Here is a 13,109-nt window from a genome sequence, read left to right on the forward strand (position 1 = left end):
AAAGAGAGATTCTCTTTTCTGTATGGTAACTGGTTCTATTGTTAAAGTGCTTTTATCATCAATAAGTTTGTCTAGTGCTCAGCTGAAATTGACCATCTTCTAACTCAAGACCATTACATTTAAACCTGACCTCTGGGCAGCTGTGAGAAAGGGAGCTCCGAGATGAAGTTCTTGTTGTACAAAAAATCCTGTCTCATTCATTTCATTCATCTTTTTTCATACCAGGAAAAAAAAAATAGGAAGGAAAATACAGAAAGCAGAGAGGTGCTATGCTCATACAAGATCTGAGGCACTTATTTCAAATCGTTTTAAATGTATCTAGCCTTATTAGATAAGGGTTAGGGTTAGGGCTAGGGTTCTTCTTCTGGTAAAACACTGACCATATATGAAATACTAGCTTTATTTTGGGAAGGGGTTCCTGAGCCAGGAGGTTTTTGAATAAAAATATGTAAGATTAAACTACATCAAAGAACCTTATGTTGAATTGTGGTGCATGAATTTTGTTCAAATTAGTGCACCTTTTCTTGGGTTCTTTCCATTTCATGGTTAAAATTCCATTTTCTCAGAGCAATATACAACAAGAAGCCCCAAAGTAAACCTTTATGTGACATATTTCACTAGGCCCTGTGTAATAAATATATAGTGCTCTACAGACATATCATAAACCTCAAATGCATATACTTTTAAATGTATTTATTTATTGGGACATTGTTCTGAGATATACATGACGCAACTAATTATCCCAGGGTAGAAAGTAAGATATAGCTTTGAGCCAGCTATTACAGAGGTGTATTAGAAGAAACATAACAAAACAAATCTGCACAGCAAAAAAATAAAATAAAAAATAAATAAATAAACCCAAAATAATTCCAGCTATTGTACAGGAAAGTCAGACTGCATTCTTTCTATCAAAGCAAACCATTGATTGCAGATGCTGTCTGTGCCTCATAAATAAATATATTGTTTTTTTAAAAAAAATAGGAGAATGTATTTGATTACTTTAAGGTCTCAGAAGAAGCCCCTTTGACTTTAATCTGACATCTTGGATAAAAGCTTAAATTGCTACAAAATGGAAATTGTGAGAAAAGATGCCTAAATCAACTGGTGTATCAGTCCATCAAAGATAAAAGTAAGAATAAACAATATGTAAATGAAGGATCTGAGCATATAAAGAAGAGCAATCATTACAAAGAAACACCAGCCTCTTCACTTGTTATCTGCATGATCTGTGAAGCAGCTGCTGATTTGAGCATCTTCCTTTAAATAAAGGGCAGGGGGGGATAAGCTTGATTTTTCACTGCTCAGCACATATCATTAACTCTTTTATAAACTGACTTTAGAGCTATAAACACTATACTTTACTAGTACTATTTGGGAGTTCCTTTTCAAACTTTGCTCTGAAAAATCACACTATATACAATTTTCCAAGATATGGCAGTGCACAAAGAAGGAATGTTCCCTGTTCCATGAAGGCACAGGGAAAATTTGTTACATTTTCATTTTAATGTAAACTTAACTTGATTTGCATTTCCCAAACTAATACAGAAACCATAATGAACCTATTCTTGGACATTTGTTCTTTTACAAATTTTCTGATGTAGTTCCAGAGTCTAAAAATGTGTATAAAAGTGTGCATATTCTTGTAGATAACCTAACAAAAATGCATTATATAGTAGAAAATTGCTAGCAACAAAAGTACAGTGGAACCTCGAGTTACGAATTTAATCTGTTCCGTGACTCTGGTTGCAACTCGAATTGGTTGCAACACGAGGCAAATTTTCCTATAAGGTTCAATGTAATTACCGTTAATCCGTTCCGGCGTCTGCGGACCATGCATCAGGGGCGGAAAAACAGCCGTGGACCACGTGTCAGGGGTGGAAAAATGGCCACGGACTACATGTCAGGGGTGGAAAAATGGCCGTGGACCACGCAGCAAGGTGGAAAAACGGCCGAGGACCACGTGGAACGGGCGGAAAAATGGCCACGGACCACGTGGAACGGGTGGAAAAATGGCTGCGGACCACATGGAACGGGCGGAAAATGGCCGCAGACCACGTGGAACGGGCGGAAAATGGCCGCGGATCCAGTTCGTAAGTCGAGGCGAGTTCGCAAGTCGAGGTAAATTTTTGGGGGTGGAGCTGGTCGTATCTCGAAAAATTTGTAAGTAGGGGCGTTCGTAACTAGAGGTACCACTGTACTTACAATAGGGGGAAAAAAACTTGTATTCAGGAAAGTATACATGAAGACAATTGTGCCCCAAAACTTGTACCAATGGTTGTGCAGATTTAGAAACTGGAAATTAGTTTCCATTAGAAACTAATAAAGAAAGATAAATAAATGAAAGTTAGAAAAATTAGAAACTAAGAAAAAAATAACATTGACAGATTAATGCATCCTTAACTCCTTCTGAAATCAGTAGGAACAGCTGTGCAACTATTGTTTTTTCCACTTTCAGCTGTTTCTTTTAATGAAACAAGATAGATGGGCACTTCAGGACTGGAACAGTATGGATACCTCATTTTAAAAAGGTATCAGGAACTGACTAGAAGGAAAATAATTACTAGCACTGTTGAATAAACAATTGCACAAGAATTTGAGCAAACGTTCATGCAGTGTTATAACAGGTTGAATGTATATCATTTTTCATGCTCATATTTGCATAAGACATTGCAATAAGCTGCTTTACTATTGAAGAATTAGACTTTTTAAAAAACTCAAGGCCAAACTAGACCTGACTATTCCCTAGTGCCAAGAAAAGCTTTGTTCCTATCTAAGATTATGATTTTGATTCAGTTTAGCTCCACCTGAATTGTTAGTTTTTGTTTTCAGTAGAAGCCACACAGAGGTAAGTACATTAGTAACTTCTAGAAAGACTCTTAGACTGGAATTCTCTGCCAAGAAAGGTCAGATTATATTCTTGTCTGTAACCTTGATTTGCTTTTAATCTGGTTGTGTAACTGAGAGGAACGCTGACTATTTGTGTTTTAGTAGTGTTTTAATATTAATTGTTTTAATTATATTTTGGATTTTTAAAAAATTTACTACTATTTGCCTGGAACATTATTTAGTACCAGAAAGGTAGAATATGGGGGATGCGGTGGCGCAGCGGCTTAATGACGCTGAAAGTTGCCGGCCAGAAATGGTCGACGCTTCAGCGGTTCGAGTCCAGCCTTCGCGTTAAACAGGGTGAGCTCCTGTTTCCTCCCCAGTTCCTGTCAACCCAACAGTTCGAAAACTTACGTGAGTAGATAAATGGGGACTCTCACTCTGGTGGGAGGAAAAATGCTGGCGGCGCCTTGCAAAAAGGAGTTGGGAGCAGTTGCCGGTAAGCGAAAAACCGCGCACGCACGAAAAGGACGCGAAGCAACGGAAACCCGCCTCCTGCACTCGCCAGCTGGGCTCTGCCCTAGGAAGGAGGCTCTGGCAAACCACTTCCGAAAAACAATTGCCTTGAAAACTGCAAGGACTCGTCCAAGCAGTCACTGCAGGGTCAGCAATGACTGAGCGCAGACACAAAAAAAAAGGTGGAATATAGGGGCAGGGATGTCCTCAGTAGGGGTCAATAAGTCCAGGTGGTGGTGTGACTACACAATCAAAGTGCTGTTTCTGTGTTATATGAGTGTGACATATATAATGCATGTGGTTGTGCCTGCCATCTTGACTTTTTGGACCACTGCCCCTCCCATGGACACTACTGAATAATCTTCTTCAGGCCAAGAGCTGCATCTGACCTTTGAATGGTACTTGGGGAGATATACTTTTTTTTAGGATTCCCTTATAGTAAAATGTTTTTAGGGCTCTCAGTGTGATATATACAATTCATTCTAAGGTATCCTAAGGACCCTATGCTGGAGAAAGCTAACATAGAACATGCAGTTTAGAATCAGTCCATCAGTGCTCAGCACACAAACAGAGAGAATCCTCCCCCCCCAGCCCCCCACCGCTGCATCGTGCCTCCCTGTCAGACTGTATTAGCTCCATTTGTATCTTCTTCCTGCCAAAAGCTTGTTCAAATCATAGTCATTATCAGCCGGCAGGTTTTGGCACTATAGCCATAGCCTAATAGATGCTAATACACATAATCCACTGAAATCCAGATACCTAATGCATTAAGTATCCCTATCTTACTGTTGGGTTATGACCTACATCTACAGGTGTTCAAAGAAAAGAAATCAAGAAAAAACAGTAATTAGATAGCAATGAGAACTCTTTTCCCAATGACCCTAGGCACTGCTAAATCACCGCTTCACAGAACTTGAGGATTAAAAATGAAAATCAAACAAAAAACAACTCCACCCTGTAAAAAATCAATAACACCTGTATCCTGATCCATAAAGCAAATAACTTGTCTAGTATCCAATAACATCTGAAGTATGTGGCCCACATTCCAACACAAATAAGAGGAAGAACTCAACAGCTAGTCAGATGAAGTGTTTTGTGAGGAGATTATTACAAAAATATGTTTCATTAGAGAATATAAAGAGAATATAAATAACCATAACATGATATAATCTAACAACTTTTAGCTTTGACCCTGCTTTCACCAATTTGTAAATTGTTTAGAGGTATGATTACTCTCATCTATTGGATTTAAAATAGTGTAAAGGCATATTTTCAACTGTCATGAATATTTCAGGAACTGCTGAAAAAGAAGTCAAATATTTGTTCTGAGAAAATTTAGATTAACTTGATTGCTATTTCACTGCTGATATTTTAAAAACTATTCGGCAAATAATATTTGTAATCTAAATGCTACAAAAATAAGATCATATTAAATATTAATAGTTCTAAATTAAGTGGATTTTAATAAAATTTTAAAAGATCAGCAATTTCCATTAAAAGTCAGAAAAACTGTTTTGTTTTGTTTTTAATATCTGAAAAGCACTGCAGCTAGTGTCATCTCCCATCACTAGTTTTGACCTACTTAACTGATATAGGAAAGTAACAGCAGCACCTCTGTAAATGACCTTAAAAGACACATCGATGGTGTCATGAAGAGTTAGACACATCACCTAACCCTTTTTTCAAATATTGTATCTGAACATGGTTCACTAACATGAGTAAGAGTAATCATGTTAGCCCATGTGTGTGCTGTCCCTTACCATCAATATGCTTGTACGCACTGTTTGCTCCAACCTTTCTATGTTGAGTGGAGAGGTATGCCATCAGCTTCTATCTGCAATCTCTTGAGTGAAAGAAGAACCATTTGTGGAATCAGTTATTCTGATGAAGCAGGATTCATTTCTGTGGGGGCCTCTATTTATTTAATACATAATCAAAATTAGTACCTGCTAATGTATTTGAAGAGATACATTACAGTTATGAGTTTGGTGTAGTGGTTAAGGCATCAGGCTAAATGCCTAAATAGGTTTCTAGTGATTATATAAACTCAATAGTTTATAGCAAGGGTGGGATGGACAGTGGGCTGATGTGAAAAATTAGCAGGCCAATGCTAGTTACAGGTATTTTCTTTCAGTTATAATCTTTCATTTTTTACTCTTCTCTTCTTCCTACTTTCTATTTCTGCATATCTCAATCCCCCTTCCCATCCTGCTTGAAAAATAATTCTCTAAGCCATTAGGCATTGATAAAGAATGAGCCATTCTGTCTCCCCCCCCCCCCCCATGTGTGTAACTGCCAACAGAGAGGGAGACTAAGGCAGGCAGGAGAAGATTGGCAATAAAATGACAATGGCAACTTGAGCATAGATGTGCACAGCAACAACAAATAGGATCACTAAAGTTAATCTGGTTCTAGTTGCTTAAGTCTGTTAGGGAGTTCTGTATTTGAATCCTTTCCTATTGGGATTAGTACAGCTAGGACACATATAGACGTTTACAGTGAAAGATAGCTTTTAATAATTAAAAACATTGGTCTTGAAATGGAGGACACTCTTGTAAGAGACAAGGTAAATGAGCCCCTTTCTTTTTTAAAAAAATCCACAATAAAAGGTGTATTTACTTATTTACCCTTCAGTGTATTAATGATGCATTTTGGTGTATTCTAATGACCAAAAATATTTGGGGCACTTCCAGGTGGAGAGCTGCTAATATTCCTTACCAGATGACTGTGTGTGACTATTTCCTGCATTAACTTCCTGTTTTATTTGTTAAAAGCTCCAGGATGGAGAAAACTCTAGGAAAACATAGGTCAGTCACAAGTAGAAGATGTAATTGAAACCTACCCCACGGAGTTTTCATCCTGGTCTTTGGTGGGGCACGTCTAACTGAGTGATCCTTGCCTTGCAGTAAAGAAACTTCCACAATAGATTTCTTCTATCCCAGAAAAATAAGGGGGGGGGTGCACTTTTTCAACTGCATCTTTTGTTTGCAGTAGGGATGATAAAGGAGGCATACAAGATCAATGCTCATCATTTCCCTTCCTTCTTTTCTTTTTGGAATCTCAGGCTGTAAGGCAACCCGCTGAGTGCCACATGGAAGATGTAATAGTTTGGGATTCACCAAAACAAATGGGCTTGGAATCAGGAAAGTTTTGTCTTAAAGATGTAAGTGTGAATATGTTTCAGGTCTCATTGTCTGGAAAATCCTGTGGATGAGGCTGAACAATTGCCTTAGAAAACATTATTGAATAATTTTTTGGCTTGTAGTCTTTTATTTATTTATTTATGAATAGGTATTTATTTATTTATGAATACTGCTTTAATCACTTAGACTCATGTAATCCCAGACATGGAAATTGTAAGTTAAAAGTTCCTGTCTTAATGTGTTTCATTGTCAACCCTGTAAGAGAGACAGGAGACATGCTCTGCACTGTCTCTTAGGGCTTTTCTGCATTGTAGCCTTAAGGTGCTGGACTCTTGTGCCTAGCCCAGTTGGAAATGAAGCCAGGTTAAGGAAATCATTTCTGTATTTCCATCTTTTCCTCTACTTTGGCCACAGTACAGCCAGATATTCTGTCTCAGTCAAGTTTTCCATGGCCCTGACTGATGGATTTCCCTTCTTTATTCCTGGACTAGTTAAAGAGAAAGAAAAGTTGGACTAGAAGGCAAAAGGGCCAAAACTCTTGTCAATTACACCTGCTTATAAACAAAACAAAATTCATTATTTCACCTTTCCATTGTTTCATCTTTGATTTTCTTAAAACAGACAAGTACACCTGTAGACCTTTTTGTTGTTTTATTCATTAATTTGTACCCTCCCCCGCCCAAAAAAGGGCAGATCCATAATTTCACTGTTTCATTAGTTATCTTGTAAATAAAAAAAGCCCACCTTTCACTGTTCCATTGGTGAACCTGACAAAAACGGTCATGAAGGACAGCAACTAGTGGCCAAAGGGGTGGGGTGGAAAGAATCCTGCCACGGTGCACACCAACCAATTGGAGACGATGTGTTTGCATACAAGGAAGTGAAGCATACTGTACAGTGGACAGCACTGCTCGATCTTAAGTCAGAACACATTACTTCTGATGGGTAGCAGGAAAAGGCAGGTGGAGGCTGCCTTCCCAGAGGGCTGGGGGAAAGTAGAGAATAATGTCAAGTGTTCCTGCCTCATGAAACAGTCAGTGGCCCATACTTATACTAGGGCAAGCTGGTCACACAGATCAATCATTAGATGCAAAACCACTCAGTGATACACCCCAGCAGCTTTGTGGGAGAAACACATACAAAAGAGAAATCTTAAAGGTTAACAACTTTATTACCATTTAAGCTTTTGTGGATGACATACACATGTCTTTAAGAGAAGTATTATATTTGCATATAGCTATTGTTGCAGGAGTCAGAGGGAATAGAAGAAATCATTATTTTGTCTTTGGTTGCCAGCAGGGAATAATTAATTATTGTAGAAATTTTAAATTCCTTATCCCCATCTACATTTATTTATTACATATACATCCTACTTCTTAATCATTTAAAACAATCCCAAAACACATTGAAATTCATTAAAAACAGTAATTCAGAGAAACCTGTAAACACTGTTTAAAAATCTTAACTTTTAAAAAGTTTTTTTTTCCCAAAATGGCATTGAGGAAGCAGCACTTATATAGGAGCAAGAAGTTAAAGGTGTTTGAAACTGAAAGTTAGTGAAAGTGAGCCATGGAATGTATATTAGAAATGAAGCATTGCTATGTTAGGCTGTGAGTGAAGAAATCAGTGGAAGAGAAATATGGACTAAATGCAGACCATGTGCACTAAAAAAGGTCCTGGCTGGGAGCTGGAACAAAGATTTCTGTGCTACAGAAGCCCATATGGCCAAGCATGTTGTAACTGGTGTGTAGTCTGAGAGCCTTCCTGGATTGACATGACCTGCTCTACAGGGGTTGCCCTTGAAGAACACCTAAAAGCTACAGCTGGTCCAGAATTGAACAGATATGGCTGAGTCTCATTTCACCTGTGTGAAACTGCTTTTGCGAGAGCTGAACTGGTTACCAATAGCTTCTGTATGCAATTCAAGGCCCTGGCAGACACCTTTACAGCCTTCTGTGGCTCAAGCCCTTGATATCACTGGATACCACTCCCAGATATGTAAGAGTTTCCTTTATGTCCCTACTCTGAAGGAGCATTGTCATTAGGGAACAGAAGGGTGGATCTTCTCCATTGCTGCCCACCCCCCCAGCCCCCACAACAGCATTCCTCCTAAAATCAGACTGGAACCAACATTGTTGAAGTTTAGGAATGCCTTCGGGGCTGATATGACTGAAATCCCTCCTACAGTGGGGTTGTATCAACTTCTGGTTTGTTGTTGCTTAGCACAATATGGTAGGAGAGAATGTTATTGTTTGTTATTTTAACTCTTTTCAGTGTATACTAGGAGTGTAAGCTGCTTAGAATCAGCATGTAAGTGGCACGCAAGCTTAAATAAATACTCAAGACATGGGAAAAGAAAATGTGTTGTGAAAGCTTTAACACTTTCACATTGTTTTGTTTCAGTACCTGTATTATTGGTTTGAGCTGAAAGTTTATTAAATAGGAAGCACAAGAGGTGCTGATCGTTTCAAGATTCTCATCACTGTGATAGTGAACCGTCAGTTCCTAAAGCAGTAAAGTTTTTCCCTTTCAGTTAGTTTCCTCAGATACCACCTTTCTTCAGAGTCATCTTTCCCCTCAAGAATCCTTCCTCTGAAGAAGGGCCAGGTTCATACCTCATAAACTATAGGTTACAATCTTCAAAGGCTAGGCTCATACATGCATCTCTCTAAATTAAAACCAACGGATTAAGCTATGTTAAGCTATGGCCAGATCCTAACCCCACCGTTTACACCTCAGCCCGTTTGCAACCACTATCAACTGAAAGAAAGCTCCTTGGGTTCCGGTGGACCATATTTACTTATAAGACAACCACGACAGGACCAAAACACGGCCTCAGAACTTGGGAGACCCGAAAACACCGATCCTGTGTGGGGTAAATTAGGTGAGCTGCATTGCTTCCCACGTTTACCTGAGACTAAACCTCGTGAAAGCAAAGCGATTTACCTCTCGAGTAAACATGTCCAGGCCTGCCTTGCAAGCCCTACAACCTTTTGTGTCGAATGAGTTTATTCTTGAGAGAGCTTCCTACTTTCCCTTCCTCCCACCCCCGTTTTCGAAAGAGCGGGGTACCCGCGGTCTTCGATTCACTTCCCGCTTTCTTTTGCTTGAAAGTCGCCCGATACGCGGGCAGACCTTCTCCCTCCCCTCCTTTCTCATTCACTCGTGGAACTGGGCGGGGACAGGCGGAGGCGAGAACAGGGGTCTCCATTCTTGCCTTGCCCCACGATCAGTTTCCCGCCGTTGAGTTGGAGGCACTTGGTTTCCCTTTAGGGTCGGTCTCCGCGCCGAGAAGAGGGAGGACGAGGGCTGCTCAACGGCAGTGCCTCGCGCGCCAGCCTCGGGCAGAGGGCGTGACTGGATAGGTACGGAGGTTTCCTTGTACCCCGAGCCCTAATCGATGGCTTTCCTCAGCGCGGGAGAGGCGACGCGAGGACTCTCTCGAACACACTGTCGGAGGACACACACCAGCTGCCTGGAGGCGCGTCATCGCTTCACCTTCCTCCTCCTCCTCCTCCTCCTCCCCTTTAAGGGGTGGGGGCCGGGCTGGCCTCCCCTCGGCACCTGTGGGAGGGGGAGCGGGGCGGGGCGGGGGCAGGGAAAGTTTGGGTCTGTGGTTGGCTGCGCGGCCGGACTTAGGCGGCGGCGGCGGAGAAAAAGCGGGCGGCTCCCACCCTCCCTTCCTCGCGCCCGCCGGTTCCCAGGACAATCCAGCGCCAGCGGGGAGCGAGCGACGGCTGTTGGCTGGTGCTCGGGTTGGATTGGCTCTTCTCCACTTGACTGAGGCGGTGAAGCTCATTAACCGGCCGATTTGGGGGTTCCGGCTGGCTTTCGGCGCGCTTCCTCCCTCTTCGCTCCCAATCTGGACGCGGCAGCATGGGGCACCGCGCGGAGAAGACGCCTCTTCCCCTGCTCCTCTTACTGCTGGCGGGTGAGTCTTGGGGAGGGAGGCGAAGTGGCGGCGGAAAGGAATTATGCCTGTATGCATTGGGGAGGGGGGGGGAGAGATTGGTGGGTGTGAGATAATGCTGTTGCGAGCAAGAGGGTGATGGTCTTGATCCCTAAATAAACTAATTTCTCTGCGTTCATTAAGCCGATACAGGTATTGTAGCGAGACGGGTGCGGTGCCAAAAAAGAAAAGAAATGGGGAGGGAGAAAAAATGGGTGTCGGGCTTGCTCGCGAGCCATATTGTCTTTCCTAGGAGTCTCTCTCTCTAATCCTTACTGTGACCAGATAAGTCATGACTTCGTAGTGGGCAAGGCACTCTCTTCACGCTCAGAAACCCGTTTCTTTGCTTTCTTCTGATCGCACAGTTGTCTTTTGAAGGAAACACCCCTAATACACCTTAAGCCTCGTGCATCTGGGGCATATGGTTTTTCTAACTGGGGAACGTAGCGCTATCCTCATGGAAAAAAAAATTGTGCTAAGTGCCATTACCATCTTTCTCTTACTCTGAATTTAAAAATCAGGTCTAAATCTCTGATTTGTGTATGTTGGAAGAGATACCTTTGTCTTCTTAATCTTTATTTCCTGACTGTAGTAGAGGTAGATAATCTATACAATTCTTTCCATAGCTCAGGACCCCTAGTTTTTTCTCAGCTCCCCTCATTAGCGATGAATTAAAAATGTTTACCTTGAGTTCTCACATTTCAGAGTTAGTAAAAACTGTTTTTTGCAGTGGCTCCTTTAGGAGGTTAGTGCCTATAATTATTGTGAACTTTCCAGTTGAAAGATTTTGGGGAGGGAGGGAATATAATCTTTTTTGTTCATGTCCTGTTTTGGTAGTATCTCCCCAGTAATCGCTTAATAGTTCATTTTATGATGATGTCAGAGTTCACTTAGGGAGCAGTGAACTTACTTATTATGCATATCTTGCTAGAATTCCAGCATCAGAGGTGCTCCAACACTAATTTTAGATTTGTTAATTTGTGTTCTCTCTCTCATGTTCTAATTAATGAATGGCACCTCTAAAGTTGTAGTCTCTGGAAAGAGCTGTCTTGGTGTGGATTCTGGTGCTAGACAAGTAAAGGTGTGTTTTGTGTTGTGTTTTGGCCTTTAGTGCAGTTTAAAATTATAACTATGTATAAGAGAATGGACAAATTTAGACATGTAATATGTTCAAAGGAATTTTGAAGTAGACTATTGGTGATTTGTAACATATGGAAAAATATTTCAGAACTTCTGTAATTAAGCAGTAACGTGTCAGTTAGAATTGAATATTACAAGAGTATTTCCATTTTTAAAATTATAGAGTTCAGAAGAATTTTATTGGGTTAAATATAATTGGAATTTATGCCTTGGGGCATAATGGAAGGATAGATTTTATTAAATATAATCATAATATAACATTATCTTTGGAGTACAATAAACCTCAGTTTGAAGGACCCATTCAGAAGACATCAGATGCAACAAATATAATCTGACTTTGGACTTTACTCATAAAGAACAGAAAAGTTCATTGCTGGTGAATCAGTCTAGATGATTTGCATTAATTTATATGTAAGTTATTACAACATTGAATACATTTTGTGTAATTTACATAAACTTGGATTTCATAGACATTGAGGATTTAGTGACATTCCTTCCCTCCATGTGGTTCATTAAACTGAAGTGTTACTAGATTTCAAATTTCATCAGTTCTTACCTAATAAGTATTTTCATTTACAAGATACTGGATTTCAGGAATGGCAATGTGTCATGTTCCTGCAGTTCCTTTATCTTAAAGGTGAGTAATTTAAATCCACAGAGATATTTAGTGAAGCCCATTGCTGATGATCATTAAACACAAAATCAGGAGCTCTTGTCCTTCAGTAAAGTGTCTTTCCTGAACTACATGCAAGAACAGATTTGCACTGCAATTTCTATGTTAACCCTGAATTGAAAAGGTAAGGTCCCACTTTTTGAAGCTAAAAGGGCTCATGCTGTACTTTTCTTCCTGTATTAATTTGCTGGTAATGTCACCCAATTTATGATTCTCTGGCTTGTTTCCAGTATTAGAAATGAGGAGGGACTAGGTAACCTACAGGCATGAATTTTTTTTTATCTTGTTCCAAAAATTATAGTACCACAATATTTATTCTTAAATTGTCTATAAAGCAAATGGTGCGTTGCCACCATCATAAGTGGAGTCTGAAAAAACAAGTTTCAACATAGTTGTGATGATATTGCTTAGAAGTTGCATAGGTGTCTATGAAGGTGAGGTGGGGGAAGAAGGAAGGGTAGCAAGTGACAAAATGTATGTCAAGATGCAAAAATATGATTTCTATGCTTGTAACAGATATTGGCATGTAAATACATACTGGTAGGCTTTGCATAATGATGTCATCTTGCATGCCCTCAGTTTGATAGGATCTTGGTTTGCTGCAGATGCCTGGGGAGGATGCGTTCTTAAAAATACCATTAGTTTTGTTTGTTTAGGGTTTTTTTTTTTTTTTTTTTTGGTGCCTTCAAGTCAGTGTTGACTCCTGGCAACTTCCTGAACTAGTCCTTGCAATTTTCTTGGCAATATTTTCAGAAGTAGCTTGCCATTGCTTTCTTCTTGGGGGTGAGAAAGAATGGCTGGCCTAAGTTCACCCAGCTTGTCTTCATGCCTAAGTCAGGACTTAAACTCATGGTCTCCCAGT

General features: G+C 40.3%; 1 protein-coding gene across 1 annotated transcript in view; it reads left to right on the plus strand.

Annotated features, from left to right (window-relative positions):
- The first annotated feature begins 10,102 nt into the window (after window positions 1-10,102).
- PTGFRN (prostaglandin F2 receptor inhibitor) overlaps window positions 10,103-13,109 on the plus strand; it is a 92,597-nt gene continuing 89,590 nt past the window's right edge. The window contains exon 1 of the mRNA XM_088144542.1: window positions 10,103-10,416. Within this exon, the coding sequence (XP_088000668.1) occupies window positions 10,362-10,416 (55 nt within the window). The 5' untranslated portion in view covers window positions 10,103-10,361. The remainder of the gene's footprint in view (window positions 10,417-13,109) is intronic.

This window comes from Python bivittatus, unplaced genomic scaffold, assembly GCF_059951505.1.
Source record: "Python bivittatus isolate LINGU-HERP-01145 unplaced genomic scaffold, Pbiv_v1 ctg000350_np1212, whole genome shotgun sequence".
In the NCBI taxonomy this organism is placed as follows: Eukaryota; Metazoa; Chordata; class Lepidosauria; order Squamata; family Pythonidae; genus Python; species Python bivittatus.